This window comes from Caloenas nicobarica, chromosome 3 (genome assembly GCF_036013445.1).
Source record: "Caloenas nicobarica isolate bCalNic1 chromosome 3, bCalNic1.hap1, whole genome shotgun sequence".
In the NCBI taxonomy this organism is placed as follows: Eukaryota; Metazoa; Chordata; class Aves; order Columbiformes; family Columbidae; genus Caloenas; species Caloenas nicobarica.
The window spans coordinates 2,626,038-2,645,079 of NC_088247.1; the positions used below are offsets into that span (position 1 = coordinate 2,626,038).

General features: G+C 43.6%; 1 protein-coding gene across 14 annotated transcripts in view; it reads left to right on the forward strand.

Moving 5' to 3' along the window:
* Positions 1–17,433, forward strand: part of HMBOX1 (homeobox containing 1) — a 125,364-nt gene extending 107,931 nt beyond the window's left edge. For 13 of the 14 annotated variants that reach the window (XM_065630415.1, XM_065630421.1, XM_065630427.1 and 10 more), the window contains one exon: positions 18–17,433. In XM_065630415.1, the coding sequence (XP_065486487.1) occupies positions 18–155 (138 nt within the window). In that variant the 3' untranslated portion in view covers positions 156–17,433. The remainder of the gene's footprint in view (positions 1–17) is intronic. The other variant, XR_010605894.1, reaches the window with a different exon arrangement.
* The last annotated feature ends 1,609 nt before the right edge of the window (positions 17,434–19,042 follow it).

Sequence of the window (19,042 nt, forward strand, 5' to 3'; positions counted from 1 at the left end):
CCTTTCTGCGTGCACAGGATGACAGCACTAGCCATAGTGACCACCAAGACCCCATTTCACTAGCCGTGGAAATGGCAGCAGTAAACCACACCATCCTGGCACTGGCCCGGCAAGGAGCCAACGAGATCAAGACAGAGGCTCTAGACGACGACTGATACAAAGAAAGGGGAGGGTCGAAGCGAGAAGTAACTTAGTTTTAGACGTAGCACCTTAGCAGACTTTCCTCGGTCCTTAATATGTGTTCTTACAGTATAACTTTGCAGTTTCTTGTACGTCAGTTAGCTGTTAGGGTCTTGTTCTGTGAAGATGGCATGGTGCCCTCAGCCTTTGCATATACTCTCTCAGTATTAATTCCCAATCAATAATCAATCAACCAACCAACCAACCTCCCTCTCCCGGCCCCAGTGGCTAGAAAAATCTTGCTGCTCTGTCTTAGCATTCAAAGTGCTTCCAGGTATTTTAGACAGTCCTTAATTACGAGTCTTAGGCTACACTTAAAATCTTGGATACCCTTAGAGATTGTGTTAAAAACAAACAAAAAATTAGTCTGTACGCTTTTCCTTCTCTGAGACTGAAAGGATGCAAGCTGAGGTAGTGGCACAGGGTCGATGGACACCAGATCGGGAGTATCAACAGAGAGTAAAAAGAACACTAGAAACCCCACTTCAGCATGGGAATAAATGATTTCCAGCTGCAATAAGCTGTGCCTCACTGCTCATACAGTGACTTGATCTACTTTTGGGTGCTGTGCTGGGAATGCCCGTTGGAAACACGTTCACATAGTTGGCTTGATGGTCACATATTCAACACAAACATCCTCTGCGTGGCTTAGTGGATAAGTAACCGCCTTCTGCCTCTGGGACCGGGATTGAAACCCAGCCTGGGACCGTGTGAAAAATGAGCTGAATGTCTAATGGACAACAGTCCACTTCTCAAAGCCGGTGTTTGTGGTTCAGCACGGCTGGCAGAGCCTGCTCCGAAGAGGTCTAGACTCTTCGCGATCTGTCATTCACAATTTCACCTTTTGAATTCTTCCTCTTGCCTTTTCTGTCCCCACCCTGCTCCCCTCTCCACTTTGCCGCTTTTCAAAAGCAGTGTTTTCCAGGAAGGTTGTCGAGGTCGTGAAATGGGTGAGTGGATTTTTACACATCTGTGTAACTAATGCTTACGTCCTGACTAGCCTGAAACGTTCTCGGAGAACTTCTGCGTCTGGCCTGTGCTAGATAACCATCATAGCGTAAATATTCTCCTATATATGAACTTTTTTCTTTGTTCAAAGGCAGGAGGATCTCTTACCTGAGAAACGGGGTGTGAATGGTTTGTGTTCTCTTTACTCTGTCCTTGTTAAGATGTGAGAAAGCTATACTGCTACGAGCAATTTAATTAATAATTGGAAGCCATACTGATAATGGATGTGGTAATATTTGTAAAGCGAACCTACTTTAAGTAGCAGAAACTAATGGAATTGTTTTCCTTGATCATATGTAGCACTTTTGTTACTTTTTTCGTAAAGATATTTATATTTGATAAGTCTTTTTTTTATCATTTGAGAATTCAGAATACCAAACAGCAAACTTGCATTACAGAGTCACCCTGCGATCACCTTGTCATCTAGTATCTAAATGATGAACTGTGTGTGCATCTAAGAAAATTACATCTGCTGGCATTGTGTGGAAATGATCTCCTGGCATCCTGATAAAATGATATGTTGCTGCCGGTAAGAGGAAACATTTCGATGGAAACAGCATGGGAGGCATAGGAGACGGGCAGGACTGTGTTAAGTTAAAAAATAAAAATTAAAAACCTATGTAAATTTTTTGTGTATGTAGCTACATAAAAATTTGCATAGTGTTTTCACAACATTCCATTTTTATCTTCCTAGTTTATGTGGGAATAGCTTGAAAAGAGGAAAACGACTTAGTGCAAAGGGTGGATTTCCTTTTCTCCCCTCCACTTTTAAGGTGGAGGGAACGAAGCAAAGTTGCTCTTACTTGTCTTGTTCTCATCCCTTCCTCACGCTTCGCTATCACGTAGCATTGCGAACTCCTGAAATGTAGCTCCTCAGCAGGTTTTTAGCCAGCCGAAACTCCTTCGAGGCACGGGCTTAACCAGATCATCTTTACATCTGTTAATCTTGTGAAAATTGCTTAGGTAAGTGCGGAGATTTTGCGCTTTAGGAGGGCACAGAGGTGGCATCTCTCTGTAACTCTGAAGATACAGAGGTAGGGCTTGGCCTCGTCTTTCATTTATGGATTTCATTGGAAAATTTAGGTGCTTTCCTCAGATATAGATCACTGAGGCAGAATGGAGCCGTCTTTTTTTCAGTTTTATTGCGTTGCTTGAGTAGGCAAGTTCACCAGTAGCATCAGGGCAGACTCAGGAAAGAAAGGAATTGGATCAGCAACCATTGCACCACTGCAGGTTTTGTCTTAATGTGTGTATGAATGTTTTGGTACTAAGGACTGAAAGGACGGGGAGAGCTTTTATTTCTATTTTTGCACAGCAGAATGATCGAGCAAACTATAGCCTTAGTGGAATTTTACCTATTTATTCATTCCACGGTCACACACCAAGCTGACAAGCAACATCCACGATTTATAGTAAGGAGATTTTAATAATCGATGGCCTCTTTACGTTGGGATTGCCACCACCATTTGTTCTGGCGGTTTCATTTTAAAAAGAACAGACTCAAACTGTTGGACAGCTGCAATTTTAGAAGAAATATTGCTTACTATACCATCTTTAAAAAAAAAAAGCCATTGTTTCAAGCATCGCCTTTTTAATGCAATAGGAGAGAATAAAAATAGTACTGGAACTTGTGTATCCTGATTATAGGTTCATGTGATGCAGGATCAAAGTAACACCGTTAAAATTGTGTGTCTGTACCATCTAATGTAGAATAATCTGATCTTAATTTTGTTCGTCGCCGTCGGGTGGCTGCCGGACTCATCCTGCATCAATATCCCAGCTGAAGGTTAAACAGTTCAAAGCCCTCGTGAACAACTGGAGATGGGCAGATCCTCCTTGTCTGTAGCTTCCTGGTAAATACCAGTTTTCTGCTTTCCCACATCATCATCTCACTGGAGAAAATAACAAATAACTGGGGAATCAGACGCTTAGTTCCCTGGTGTCAGTTTTTGGGTTGCCCCTGTCTATTTTCTTTGACCGTCAAGGGGTACGAGGAAAAGAGTTAAGACTTCAGCTGTTATCAGGATGCTCATGCCGTCTTATTTCCTTTATTCTGAAAGTTCATAATGAACAATTCGCAGTTGGCTAATAACTTTTTGGTTTGATGTGAAGTAGCTAAAAGGGAGCAGACGCTGGTGTGATGATATCAGGAGAAGCGTACGTGATCTGGAGTAAGTGCAAGAACTGGTGGAGAGTGTGTCGTGGAATTTAGGCTTTGTTCTAGGGGCTTTTTCTGCAATATTGAAGTCGCCTTTGTCTTTCTGTCTCTGGATTTTCTTGAAAATTAAGCCTCATTTTTGTAGCGTTGCAGTTCAATTTGCAATTTGTTGTAGCCAGTCTGGAATTACTGCAGTTTGTTCTCATGTGGGTTCCCTTGAAGTGGGTCTGGTGGTCGACTAGATCTACCTTTTTGTTCTGTGAACAGAGAAGAAATTATTTAAGGTGCTCCTCTTCTGTGATGGGCACAGATTGCTTTTAACTTTGTAGAGTGAGTTCTGGCTGTTACTTTGTCGCTCATAAAGTCCTTATACTTGAGTTGTTGTCTCTTACTGTCTTCTTAAAACAACAATTTCTACCTCCACTTATGTTTTGGGGTTTGTTTTTTGATTTAACTTTTTCATTCCCTTGCCTTTTTCCTGAAGTATGAGATCCCAGACGTTTGTGAAAGCGTTAGGAACTGATGGAAATAAGTCGATGTTGCAGTGAGCAGACGTGTTATCTGTTGATGCCCTACTCTTACAGAAAAATCTTCTTAATACTCTATAAACATCCTTATTGTTACAGACTGATCCCATTGTTGGATGCGAACAAATTGGTCAGCCGTGCACCCTTGCAGCAATTAAAGAAGAGCCTTCAGCAGGTCAAGGAAAGCAATTAGTCCCTTCTGTTGATCACTTTTGGGACCACGTCTGGGGTACAGTGTGAAGCGTTGGGTCCATGGCAGGGCCGCTGGGATGAGAGGGTTGGAGCACACGTCATGTCGCGAGAGTTCGTGGGAGCTGGGATTGTTCCGACTGGCTCTGGAGGCAGCTTATATTTTGATTTTCGTCTCTCTTAATGGGTGGGTTTAGAGAAGACGGAGGCAGGCTCTTCTCAGAGGTGCGTAGCAAAATGGTGAGGAGCAGCGGGCTCAAGTTGCATTAAAGAAAATCCCAGATTAATGTAAAGAGAAATATTTTCCTACTCGGTGGTAGAACAGGGACCAGGAAGGCAGTGGCAACCCCATCCTTGGGGATATTCCAGACTCAACTGGACAAGGTGGGAGGTTGGCTTAGAGACCTCCAGAGGTCACTTCTGACATAAATTATTCTGTACAAACCTGCTCAGGTCGAGATGTTTCCTGGTTCTGGTCTATACATGTTGACTTGTTTAAAAAAATTGTCTTTTGGGTTTTTTTTTTTCCTATTCCTAAAAAGTTATCTTTCCTATTCTCTTAACAGAGGGGAGCTTTATTTGCAGGGTCTGGCTCCAGGCTCCGATCAAGCCATAAGTAATAAATTCCATTAGTTATTTGTTCTGTTTACACGGTTCTTTCAGGGATATTGGAGTTATTCTGTTTGTTTCCTTGCCTAACATCACACTGGTAAGTTTGCCGTGTTTTCATAACGTTTGTGCTGTTAGATCAGTTTTCACCTTCATTTGTGAGGATTTATTGTCTTGCTGCTCTGGGTGCAGGTGAAAAATTTCATGTAGGTGAGCGTATTAGAGGAAAAATTGTAGTGAACTTAAGCCCACTGGTGACTACTACGATAAACTGGAAATTTTGGGTTCGGTACATCATTAATTGGTGATTCTCAGAATCTGAAAGGGTATGACTGGGAAAAAATCACATTATACTTGCTTGGATCCTCCTTTGCTTTCCTTAAGTGTTTTCTTTCGGCCACTGCTAGGAAAAAACAAAAAAATACTTTCTGTTAGGTCTGATTTGGATGTTATTTTGAAGAGACATCGCAATGGTATTTGTCAATATGGACTGGACGGGGTCAGGTAACACTCCTAAGTATTAATTTCTGCCTTTAAGGTGCGTAAGAGCATGGAGGTGATTTCACGAACATTTTGAGTTCCGCTGTGTGGTGGTATAAAAATTTTCCTTCCCAATGAGATGCCGCTCGCAAAGAAGTAAAATAAAACCACCAGAGTAGCTGGGTCACTGAGACGTGTGCTGGTTGTAACTGGTTTTCTTAAGGAAACATTTTGGTTTTCATATAGATAAAACCAGCAGAATTAGAAGAAGGGTTTTCAAAACTCAAAACCGCTGCCCCTAAAGCACTTAATGCGGGATGTTGTTTCTCTGTGTGGAATCTTAACTAAGGTGCAAAGCTGAATTGACACCTCGCTGAATTACTAAGATTTAGTGTGAGATTTTGCCCATAGTACTGAGAGCTGTGGATGTTTATTAGAATATTTTTTCCCCATTTATCCCTGGAATTCTGCTTATTTTAGATAATTTTCTTACCAGAAGGTTTATGTTCCTCCTCCCACCCCAGCTCCATCACTGCGCCACCCTCATTCCCCAGTGTTCATCAGCTGCTTTCAACTTCATTGGAATAATTACCAGCTAATTCTAGGGGTATTTTTGTCAAAATAAACTTTGCTTTTATTTTAGACAAGGCTTCCCATCCAAGTAGCTCTTGCACTCTTTGAAGTTATTTAACTTGATAATATTATTTTGATCAAAGTCTTAAGCTTGTAGGCAATAATCTTGAGTTTGGTGTAGCTTTTATCACTTGGCAGGAATCTTTGTTGGCAGGATTGGTCTTGAAAACTGTGTTCTATATCTGTGACCTAATATGTTCAGTTTGATTAGACAGCCGAAGATTTTGTGTGTGTGTTAGTAGCCGTAGTCAGGGTTATATCGTGATCCCGGCTAATTTAACGGAGTTTTGTGGAGTCAGGTGTTTTCACTGTGATTTCTTGGAAGGGAAGGTTGATGGCCTGACCAAAAAGAACTTTGCAGTTCCCAAGAAGAGTTGCAGAGACATTTCAAAAGAAAACATTCCCCTTTGGGCTTTTTTTGCAGCTGGGATGTTTACTCAGGATATTGAATCAGTTGTTGGCCAACAGGCACTTGGCAAGCTGAAAAGCGTAGCCCTAAAACTTTCATTTTAGCCTCTGTTACTGTTGTCTGATTTATGGGGTTTAAACTGTCTGACTAAAGATGATGCACATTAATGAAAAACGAGGCATTCTAGAGATGGCAGCTATAAATGCAAATTTAAGATACAGAAAAAATATTTTTCTCCTTTGTGGGAAATGTGTTAGAACTAGAAAAGCGGACTTGGTCGTTTTGAGGACTGTCAGTAAAGTGACAGCATCTTGATGTTGGTTTTTGCTCACCAAATATAAATGAAATCAAACAAATGAAAGTAATCTCAGTGGCACCAGGGAAACAGAGATGTGGTGAGAAAAATTCAAGCATCGCTCACCTTGGACTTAGGTTTTGTCACTTAAAAATAACCTAGAATTGTTTGCTCATGCTTGTTTTCACATCCGTGATCACAGAATCACAGAATGTCCCGAGTTGGAAGGGACCCACCAGGATCATCGAGTCCAACTCCTGTCCCTGCACAGGACACCCCACAGGTCACACCGTGTGTCTGAGGACGTTGTCCAGTCTCTGCTTGAACACTGTCAGGTTGGGGCCGTGACACCTCCCTGGGGAGCCTGTTCCAGTGTCCAGCACCTCCGGGTGAAGAACCTTTTCCTCATGTCCAACTGACCCTCCCCTGGCACATCTTCCTGCCATTCCCTCAGGTTCTGTCATTGATCACCAGAGATAAGAGCTCAGCCCTGACCCTTCTGCTCCCCTTGTGAGGAGCTGAAGCTGCCATGAGCTCTGCCCTCCGTCTCCTCTTCTACAGGCTGAAAAAAGCAAGTGACCATATATTCCAGGGATGTCCTTGGTGCTTTGGTTCTCTGAAGCGTTTTGGCATGAGGGTGCTGAAGGCCATGAACTTGCCGTCGACCAGAACCCCCAAATCCCTGTCCGCGGAGCTGCTCTCCGGCATCTCTTTCCTCAGTCTGTATGCACAGCCAGGATTGCCGTGTCCCAGCTGCAAAATCTGGCACAAAAACCCTGTAATCATAATGTACAGAGCATGTTGGCCCATCCAGGCACTGCACTGCACTGGGTTTACTCAGCAGTAAACCAGAACTGGATTCGGGGATGCACAGTCTGGAACCAGGCCTGGGATCAAAGGCAGAACAGGCAGGGTCTTCTTCACATGCTGGCCATGGTCGAAGAGTGAGAGACCTCATCATCTCCCACTTTTATACAGTGTATGACATGGATGGGATGGAATGCTTAGCTGGTCAGTTTTGGTCACCTGTTCTGTCCGCCCCCCCTTGCAAGGTCGCCCCTCTCACTTACGGGACACGCAAAATTTATCAGCAACCTCGGCTGCCACAGCAATAAGTCTAAACCTGGGCCTCTTCTGCACATCCTTGCTGCCGTTATCAGCACCGGAGCAAACGGTGTATGAAAAACGTGCAGCCAACTTCAGAAAGGTGCGGTTGCTTAAAAGAACTCGGCTGAAAGGAAAATACACTGGAAGAGAACTGGTCTTGTTTTAAACAAAACCAGGGCGGGTTCTTCTGTCTCGCTCCCTTTATGAAAATTCGGATCATACTTCAGCTTGAGCTTGCTGGAAGAAGTAAACAATTGCATTTTGCTCTTTCAAGATACCAAAATACGCTCTGTGACGTGCTTATCAGTGCAGTCGCCAGGCGATAACATTGACAGCTTATGCCACAGAGATAAAAAAAGGATTTGCCATTTTGAGTGCAGGGGAAAAAATTCACTAAACATTTTTCAAAATGCCTCTTTTAATCAGGCCCGTTGAAGAAAACTTAAGGAATGGGTTTGATTGCCGCAGTGTTGTGCTTTTTCCCCAGTCTTTCCAGGAAGCTTTGGAGCGCTCTGGCCAACAGCTTAAGCAGGAGTTGAACTGAAACCATTGAACTGGAGCGAACTGGGTGACGGGCCTTGGATATTTCGGTATGTTCAGCGCATCGTCGCACTCTCAGCTGCTTTGGCAGAAGCCTCGCTCTGCCATTTATTCCCTCCGCCGTTAAATGGAAGCGGGTGTATTCTGATCAAAACACCCAGCGCGCTTCTGCTGAATCCTTTCAAACTGCAGCCGGGGTAATTGGGATGGGTACGATAAATGTATAAGAGTACGGCAGTAGAAGTGATGGCAGCTCTTTGGAATGACTGGGTGTCCTCCTGACATATAATTAGCCGCTTTAGAAAGATGCAGATTGGCATGGTCATAATTAAAAGGATTTCTGTCTTTTCTGTGATTGAAAACAGAAGATCTTCCGCCCCCTAATTCTCTTTAATACCAGTGTTAATAGTGACACTTGGAATACAGCTACTTCGGGTACTTAAATAATGACCTGTTCCTAATGCTAACTTACAACAGCAGGGACTGAAACCAAGTTTAGTTTTCTATGCAAAGCTGATTATCTTCCTTTTCTGTTTCCCCCTGCCCCGCTCATGTACATGTTGCTTCTCAGTGAGTTTTAGAGACAAAACAGGCGCTTATTTCCGTGCGACAACGTGATTACAGGTTACCCAGGGTTCTTGTTTAGCTCTTCATGATTTATTTTAGAGTTGTAGTGTTGAGAAGGACGCGCCGTGGTCCAGGACTCTGCTGAATCACTCATGCTGTGGGTTTTTTACCCATCCCACAGGTAGAGGGGACCGATGGCGCTGGTGTCCTCCCGTTCCTGAGGCAGGGAATGTCATTTGGCTCTTCTGCGCCGTTCCAAGTTGTCCTTCATCATAGCTCGGTCTGAAAGCCTTATCAGCGGTTGTTGCCAAGTATAATATATAACCGGATTGTCCTTGACTGTGTGCTGTCTCCTGTTGCCGTTAGCGTGGCATAGGGTTACAAGCTAATTCACCTTTTTCTTAAAAAAATCTCAAAATAGCCCACAATTGGATGGTTGACTGGATGGTACGACGGGAGAGGGATATATGGTGGTGACCTAAAATAACATCGTAATCTTTCTCTGATATGTTGCTAGATTCTGAAAAAGCATCTATCATAGGGCCTTGTGTGCCTTTTTATTCTGTGTTTTTGTGAGAGATGTTGCCTGTTGACCACTCTCGAGCATTTTTGCCCTTAAGCTTCTTGATGATATTTTTCCCTAGTGCTGTTCTCCTGCTGTAGTTACTCATCAGACAGGTTTCCGGAGTTTTTTTGTATGCAAAGATGCATATAGAGACTCTTAAATCAAATTTAGAAAAATTATCAGGTTCCTAACAACAGATTTGTGAGAGAAGTTAGGAACTTATCTTCTTTAGGCTTTTATTTAAATCCTCGGGTTACTTTTCAGCTTCTTTGTACTGAAATACTTGTGCAAATCTTATCCAACGTCACTGTGGTTCGAAACAGGCCTGTGGGTCTTGGGTACTTGAGTTCTTCCAGCGCGGTTACCGCCGGTGGTACTACACTCACAGTAGCTATTTCTTTTCTAAAATGTACATTTTAAGACATTAACTTGCTGCTGTTGCTGGCCTCAATTCAGCTTCCTACCCTCCTCTCCCCATCCCTTCTCCTTAACTAATTAAAGTCTTCCATGTTACAGCAAGGTGGCATATGTAGCTTCAATAACCCACCTCTCTAATTAAGAGGTTGACTTTAGCCTTCTGAGATATATTTTACATCATTTGAGATTTAAAAATACATTTCACTTGCAAAGTTTATCTGTCAAATCGCTCAAGGGCAGCAAAGAGAGAATGAAAGTAAATTATTAATTAATATTTCTCACCCAGTATAGTCCATTAAGAATACTAAGCATATATTCCATTCCTCAAAGCACATTTGACTTGGGATATATATATTTTTTTTGAAGTCTGCCTGCTGATAAAGTTGCTGCTATCTCTCTTTGACAGGACTGTAGTGACAGTACTGAAAATATCCTTCAGGAACTAACCTGAGCCAGGAACTCAGAATATCTAATTCACTGAGCAGGTTTTCCAATACCAGGGTGCAAAACCATTCATTGATGCACGATGGCAAGTGAGTAGATCTTTTCAAGACCAAAATGACGTAGTGTCTCCCTCGCCACGTTCAAGCTGTTCTTCTGTTCCACAGGTTCGATGTGATTTTGGAGTGGAAAGCAGCAGCAGGAGCATCTCACCGTTCTGTGTAGTGGATAGATTGAGTTTAGGTGGAGCTACGTTGGATGCAGAATGGCAAAGTGGAAATTCAATGTATTGCTGGGGAAGACCAGGTGTATTGCGCAAAATACGTAATTACTACTTGAGAAGGTTAAACATCTTGGATGCTTTATTGATGAGACAGTTGAAGCAGTTTATGAAATGCTCTGAAATCTCCAGTGTATGTTTCTTTGTGCCAGCGTGTGTTCATGGCACGCCATATCACGTTATAAAGTTCGTTGTTACTGGAATTTGAGATGTGCTTTCGTTCCGTAGTTGCCCATCAGTTTAACTTAACATTTACATCTTGGCACGTGGCTGCTCTTTGGTTTAATTCTACGACTCTTCCTTCCTTTAGAGCAATTTCAAATCGCAATCCTCTTTCTGCAGGTGCTTGGAGAAAATAAACACTATTGAGATGTGGGAATAGATCCCCTCATTTGCAGAGCTGTCAGAGTCAACATCAGTGGAGAATTTGTCCCAAGATTTCAACAATACTCACTTATTGATGCTGGGGTTTGTAGCAGAGCAAGAACAAAACAGTCCTGGAGTTGCATTGCCAGTAATTCAGTTTGATGACGTAGGCTTGAAAATTAGGTGTCTGGTTAGGAGTTAAGAGTCAAGAAAGTATCCGTGGACATAAAGAAGGTATTTGTAAATGTGTTGAGAAGAAAAAATTATTCCATCTATGTTTATAAATCCATTGGATACAAATGGTAGAAGTTGTAAAGAGTTACATGGAAAGGGCAGACACTTTCAATTAGGGGATTTTAATTTTTTTTTGCATTTGGAAGGGCAAGATGGTTCGCTCATCCCGTTGGATGAAGTAGGTAGAACGGAGAGTTTGCATCAAAACTGGGAGACCATTTAATATTCAGGGTCTCATTGTAGGTGATAGACTGGTCCCTTCTGGCCTTAATTGCAAAACTCTGATTCCAAAGAGGTAGACTTGTCTTTTACCCTTAGAACCTGTTTGTAGTATTTAATAATTTACAGAGATTTGAGTACGAGAGGGGTTCTCTGCAGGAAGAACTTCTTTAGAAAGTCTGACTTTCCATCTGAGAACATATTGTGCCTTATGTCTCTAAACCACATGAAGTTCCAGTTAGGTATGATAAATATCTTTTTACACTTTGTACTTCTGCCATATCAAACAAATGTAGTTTTAATACCAGGTGGTTTCTGTACGCTGCCGTATTACTTATTTTTGCTCCAGTATCTCACAGATTCAGTCTGTTCTGCTCACGCAGCGGTTCGGACTTTCATACCGGTCAGTGTTGTACCTCTGGAACAGCATTATATTCTGTTCAACTGTTATTTTTACTTCTTACTTTAAAATAAACAGCAACAAAAAAACCCCTAACCAAAAGCCCAGGTCAGTCTGAATTTCTAATCCGAAATTCTTCGTTGCTTTTCATAACATTAGACATTCAGGCGCATGAATTCCTGTTGTTAAGGGTACCTTGCAATATTTTTTACTGCCACCCAAGAACATTCAACGCAAAAATCGCTCGATGTGGGTAAAATTTGATCAGTTGTGACCGTTCCCTCTAGCTGCAGTGCCTCAAGCAACTGGTTTGGGGTTCGTTTGGCTGGGGGTTTTTTTTAAATACTTCCATCAATTGCCAGAGTGCTTAAAAAAAATCACAGCCAGCAGAAGTCCCCTTGCTTAAATTCATGTCTCCTCTTATTTCCCACACTGAACCCTTATTTCCTTGAAGGAATTCCAGACGAGTTTTGGGCTGAACCTCGTCCAGCCGCGCTGAGCCGTTCGCTTTCCTCTCAGCTGGATTCTTCTCAGTACCCAATTTGTCACAGGTTATTTTCCCAAACTTCAGTTCTTCTCATCGAGGTAATTTCTCTTTCCTCCAAGCTCCTTCACCCCTTGCTAATCCTGTTTTCTCATTCTGAAGTGCTCTGACCTGAACCCGTTCTTCTTATAGTCTCCAAATAAGGACTGTATTTTATTTCCATCCTAATGAAAAGCGATCCAGTGTCATACTGGAGCTTGGATTTGGTTCAGCCTTAGGAAATCTTCTGCCGGCCAAAAGACCTTGGGTTTTTCCAGCGTGGTTTGTTAGCAGCTCCTCCCTCCCCTCATTTCAGTTTTGACGCTTAGATTAGCAAATCAGGGAAATAGTAACTTCGAAGTATAATCTTATTTTGTTTTATTAATACTTGGGCTGCCTTTTGAACTGGGAAGACTGGTACTGGGCTGTGCGGTTCTGCAGATACTCAGCAACGTTCGAAGAAATCACTTGCAAAAATACAGCTATATCTCCGAAGCGGCAGTGCTTCTAAACAGACTGGTTGGAGGTTTCTTGCACACAATTATAGTGCTCAGGTTTATCTTTTCTCCTTAGTTCCTTTGTTGATTTTTGCCTCTCCCGCTCCTGGTAAGACTCAATCGTTGTTCTCCATGCCCTTTCGGTGACTTGCGCCGTTTGAATTTTCTTCCCTCTTCTTTCTCTTTATTGTCTTTTTCCTGTACAGGCACTTTATTCCCTTCACACCTCCAAGCGGCGTCTTTACGGTTAGATGTTTTTTAATTCCTTTAATCCAAGTCCAGAGTCGTTCACCTTTCCTCTATGCCTGTTAGATGGTGCTGTATCAATTGCTTACTTGAAGTCCAAATAGGTATTGTCCGCAGTGTCATGTAAATATGAAAAATGTTGTCTGCTCCCACAATTAGCTCATCAATTCAGCCGATTTACAGCAGGTTCTTTACTTGCACCCTCCGGTGTGAGATCAGGTAGTTCCAAGGTGTTGGACCACAGTTAACAGAGAGGGACGAGGCAGGAGGGTATTTTTCTTTAATTTGATTTTGTCTTGCTTGCACTTAGTGTTGGAAGCTGTCTTCCTTGATGCCGTTGGTTTTTTAGTTAGTGTGCTGTTGTCTGCTTTTTTATTGTGAGGGTTTGGGACAAGAAACTTGCATTCGTGTGGCTTTTCCGAAGGATGTTTCCCGTGTCACTTACAGAATGGTTTGGGTTGGAAGGGACCTTTAAAGATCATCTAGTCCAACGCCCGACTTCATTCACCCAGGGCTTGAGATCACCTTTTGCAGCCAGAAAAGGGGGTTTTTATTATTTTTTTAAGTTGTTTTAGATTTGAAGGTCATTAGGAAAACTTGAAGTTACTTTTCCAAATGACAAATTACAATGAAAACAGCGTTTGGATTCGGGGCTTCCCATCTTTCCGTAATTTTTACTGGATTTTCTCTTTCGGCTTCTGCGTAAATTTAAGTGTCATCATGAGACAAGTGCCGAACTGAAGCTTGCGACTTGTTTTCAGTTGGGTCAGAGCCCCGTTTGTTCTTTTGGGAGGGACAGATTTTCCATTTCATCACCCATCGCAACACAAACTCAAAACCAAAAAAGCCCTTTTGGCTCTGGCCGTAGCGTTAGGAACGTCTTTCCGAATCTTGTCAGCTCCTCAATTTGCTGCCAAGGTTGTTCTGGAGGGTTACGGGCCGCGCTTCTCACCCCAGTACAAACCCTGTGCGCTACTGGTTCGAACTGGGAGAGCACCGTGTCGCTCTGGGAGTCAGGTGTCAGATCCCATACGGCAAAGCGATCTCATCGCGCCACAGAACCGCCGTCGGACGGGCTTGTACCTTAAAAGATAATCCAGGAATAACAAATTTAAGCGGGATTTAGTTCAACAGCGGTTCTATCAAAGGGTGACAAATAAAAGTCAGCCGTGTCCACGGGGAGCACTATTTTCGTGACAAATCGCCTTGGCTTGTCTCCCTCTTGGTCTTTATGATCTTCCCAAGGCTGACGAAAGCCTGGGAAGTGTGAAATATGTGCAGTACTTTTTTAATTTTATATATATGTATTATTATTTCTTTTTCTTTGAGTCAATTTTAAAAGTGCCTAAGTGAGTAACAGGACTCCAGAGCGAGCTGGAGGAATAGGATTCGACCTCATTTTTAAGAACAGAGCCCTCCCTCCGCACGTACGACTCCGACCGAGTCCGGAGCTTTGCAGAACCCGGCTGGAAAATAATAAATCTCCGCTCCTCCCTCTCGCCGCCCACCTCGGTGTTCGGGATCTTCTTATCGAACCGCATTTCCCAGCCAAACCTTCGCGATCTCCCATTTGGGCTGGACAGTAAAGAGTGGGGGAAGCTCTGAGCAGAACTGGGTAGGAAACAGCCTCTTGGGTCGCAAATACAAACAGCTTTGTGCATCTGGGTAAGGGCACGGCTGCGACTCGGGAGGGAAAAAGCAAATATACATATTTAATCATCCCTTTTTGGAATCACAGAGGCAGTTTCTTCCTCTATTCTTAATTATTTCTAGGCTTATAATAGTGGCACCTGCTCAACATTCTGTCAGAATAATTGTAACTGTCGGCAGGTGGTTATAATTTTGTAAACGTACGTGAGAATTTTATGTGGTTTAAAAAAAATATATTGATGCTAGTTTAAAAAATTACATTAAAGGAGGATTTCTTCTGGCTGTAGTAAAAGGAAATAACAGAACACTATTAAGATGTATTAGTACCACTTAAAGATTCAGAAAATGAGAGCAATCCATATGTAGATGGTTTATTTTTCATTAATAACAAAATGTTTTCACTCTGACAACTTAATAGCGTCTGAGTTGGGAAAGCCGAGGAAATGACTATTGGCAGGAAAAGCTGTGAGGACATCTGAGAGAACAGAAAATGAGCTTGTGGGATGCTGATGGGCGTTGATACAAGCGATGATCGAATGGGAATGTATTGCTGGGGTACTAATGAAAATCAAGTCTTTATGGAGCCGGTAACACACGCGGACCGTTGGTTGCGCCGTCGTCCTGCTCTAGAGATGCCTTTTTTAACAGTGAGTTCTTTTTCTTTTTTTTTAATTTTCTTTCCTAAACCAAGGGATTGTCAGTAACAGTGGCTGTAAGTGAAAAAAAGGATTCATGTAGTAGCGAGTGTTGCAAACCTCAGACAGCGGAACGGTGTCAGAGGCACAAAAAACGAAGCGAACCACCCCCCCCTCAAAAAAAAAAACTTTTAGCAAAGCGCGGGGGACTCGTGGTTTTAATTTTAAAACTTTGTGCGTCTTGATTTTGTTCCACTGTTGCGTCGCCTTGGGGACGGGGGGGGCGGGTGACAGTCACCTATGGTCACTTTGTCACCCGTCCCACCGGTCACCGCAGCCCCCGGCGGGTCCTTCCCCGTCCGCTCCTCCCCTCTCAGCATCTCCCGGCTCTGTCTGTCCTTCCGTGTGTCCCCGATGGAGGTGACACCCGTGTCTCATCTGCTGTAGGTGTCTCACCTACCTCAGGAGCCCATCGTGGTTTCCAGGGTCGTACGTTCGCCGTCCGCTCCTCTTGTCCCCACGAGCACTCGCGCACACACACACACACTGGAATGTAGATTCTCCTCTTCTCCTCCCCCCCAGATCGCCTCTGGACCCGATCCTTGCTGTAGCCACCACCAACTCCTCTTGCAAATTGGATGCTGCTTTAAATGTGAAAACAAATGTTTCAAGAAGCTATAAAACCTGAATGAAAGCTAAAGCTGAATTTATAAAGCCTTGTTGCATATGAGCCAAAAGTGCAAAAAGCTCTATATAATGAACTAACCTGCCACTCATATAAATATAAATATATATAAATATATTAAAATCAGACTGTTCTACAAAATTGTGTATTTGTATTTTTGTGTACGTACAATTTTCTGCTAAGCAGAAGGAGGATGTAGTATAGGATGATGTGAGAAGAGATTTTGTTTAATCATATTTCTTTGTTACTTATTTTTGTTAACATCCAGCTGCCTGTCTTTGTCTTCTGTGTATGACACTGTTCCAAGGTGCAGTATCTCTCTCCTGCCCGCCCGTCAAACCCCTTCCACCCCAAAGAGCCGGGGAACGCCGCCCGTCATCATCAAACCAGGTCTCCACCTTCATTAACAAGGGCTGTTCGTTCAGCTTAAAGACTATATTATAATTTTATATTGGCGCATCGTGTCGTTGCTCCTCGTAGTCGTGTCAAATATTCACAAACTGGTTGATCGCTCTTCACGCGGGTGTTCTCCAAGCACCGTCCATGGTCTGTAGGATCGTTGCTGCTGTTCCTCAGCCTGGAATTTCAGGGGAAAAAAAAATGAATTAACGTAGAGGATGATCAGATCTTTGTGTTGGGAAACTGCTTATGGAAAAAAAAGCCTGCAGGGAAGCGTCGCGGTGAATGACGGGGGAGAATCTTGGGTACCACCACCACGGAGGATGGAGGGAGCTGGTGTTCCCCGGGGCTGTCTGTGCCACCAAGGTGGGTTTTGGCTTTGGGTCCGAGGTTGTCACGTCTCCTGTGCCACCTCAGACACGTCCTTCCATCCCAGGCACCCTGCGCACCTCTGGTGGCTTTGTGACCGCTTGGTCCCCTGTAAGAACACTTGTCGCAGCCGCATTCGATGGGGTCCATCTTCTCCTGGCTTGCAGTAAAGATACTGATTTTTCAGAAGAATATTCTAAAATCTTCTCCAAATCAGTGCATTTATCTGCAAGACGCCGAGTGGGTCTGCTCCGTGACTTGCTGAGAGGAGAGTTTTTCCCCCTCGGTGCACTCGGGAAGCGTTAATTACTCATTATAGAGCGGAGAACTACCCAGGGACAGAGGGGGTGGTCAGAGGAGAGCGAGATACACCAGGACGTCGTGGAAAAACAACGCAAAGCTTTGCGTACAAGGTGACGGACGTTCTCCTTCCCTTGGGGCGAATCGCTCCTCGGTGTCCCGTCTCCAGAATGCAGGTGAGCGTTTCCATCGGCCGCATCTTCCTCCTACTGCCAAAGCGCCAACTACCAACTTCTTCCCTCGTGTCCTTCGATTTTTTTTTTTTTTTTTTTTTTTCCATTTGATTTCTAACACTGTTTGAATTTTGGCCCAGGGAGAGCGATACTGCATCTTTACATGTAGGGCTCATATTTATAACAATGTGTAATGACTGTAGCAAAAGTCCTTGTTTCTATATGTGAATGGACAGAGAAACAAGTGCTCTATTGTATTGATTAAAATAGTTAAAATGAGTCCTGTATCATTGTATCTCCTATTCTGGATTAGTGCCTTTTGGACAGTAGACTGTTCTGTAATTAAAATGTAGTATAACTGCTTTTTTGTACAGTTTTGTTTTAATAAAACTTTTTTTTAATTTGTGTTTATTTTAGTATTGTACCTATTAGAAAATAAAAACGTATAACTCCACCACGCCGCGTTTCTTCCGTGGTCCTTTTCGAGCGGAGCTGTCGGGGCGTGAAGGCCCGAGAGAGGCCTCGGGCCTAAAACGAATCTTGAGAACTTACTAAGCGTAGAAAAATGAATTTTGTGAGGAAGATTTAAATCTTTGTGCCTTCCCTTTTTGTAGGGAGGGTCTGGGTTAGGGACGAAGGCGGCGGACGCTGCCGGTGGCGTCGCTGGAGTTTGACCCAATGGGCTGAGAACTTTGAGGGCTCTTCCCACTAGAAAAAACATCTTAAAAGTAGCGTTTTATCTACTTCTATCTGCTTATTTGAGAGCGGTTGTGTTTGCCACAAGCGCGGGAGCTGCTCGATGTAGGACGGACGGCCAAGGAGATGGCGCAATAAACCACAAAAGTGCTTTTTTTTCCTCAGAAACCTCCTCCCAGCAGCCCCGCGAAGGGCCCGCGAGTCCCGTCCCCGCTCAGAGGGGCCGCGGGGAGTGGAATTTTGGGCCGTTTGGTAATAAAACTGAAAAGATGTTCAGGTAACGAGGTGTAATTTTGAGGAGGCGCTGCCTGCCCCGTCATCCTGGTCGAGCTCGGCAGCTTCGGGGGCTCCAAACGGGGCCTGGGGAAGATTTTTGTAAAAACAGGGAAAAGAGTTTCTGGAGCTGGTGGCGCTGAATTCGCCGGTAGCAGAAACAGAGTCTTGACGACACAGAAATTGATGGATTTATTGACATGGTGTCTGGGCTCTGCAATATCGATTAAAAATCAGTTTGTGCAGCGGCGCTTTGGGAGCGATTTGGGGGGGTTGCTCAAGGTCAACACCCCAAGACCAGGGGCGGGCGACTCTCATTGCGCTGGAGCTGCGGATGGTGAGTAACGGAGCGGGGGGGGCACGGCCACAGCTCAGATTTATTTATTGGGGGGGAAGGGGGGCGTTCGAGGACCGGGGGACACGGGAGCTTTCCCAGCGCGGCTGGTGCAAACACGGAGCCCCGTGTTCAGAGAGTGGGGGTTGGTTTTGGTTTGATTTGGGGTTTTTTTTTGGTTGGTTGGTTGGTTTTCGTTCTGTTATGGTTTTTTTTAAAGAAACAACCATTGGAGACGTGAGGTTTGCTAAAAGCTCCACTTCCAGCCCATTTCATTTGGTTGCTTTGGTGGTTTGGTTTTGGTTTTTGGTTTTTTTTCTTGGTTGGTTGGCGATTGTTTGAGGGGTTTGGTTGGTTGGTTTTGGGTTTGTTATTTTTTTGGGGGGGTGGTTGGTTTGTTTTGGTTTTGGTTGGGTTTGGGATTTCGTGCGGGTTTTTTGTTTGTTTAGTTTGGGTCATTTTGGTTTTGGTTGGCTGGTGTTTGGTTTGGTGGTTTGTTTTGTTGGGGGTTTTTTTGAGGGGAATTTGTTTGTTTTGATTTGTTTTGGTTTTGGTTGGTTTGGGGTTTTTTTGTGGTTTGGTTGGTTGGTTTGGTTTTGGTGTTTGTTGGGCTTTTTGTGTGGTGGTTTTTATTTTCT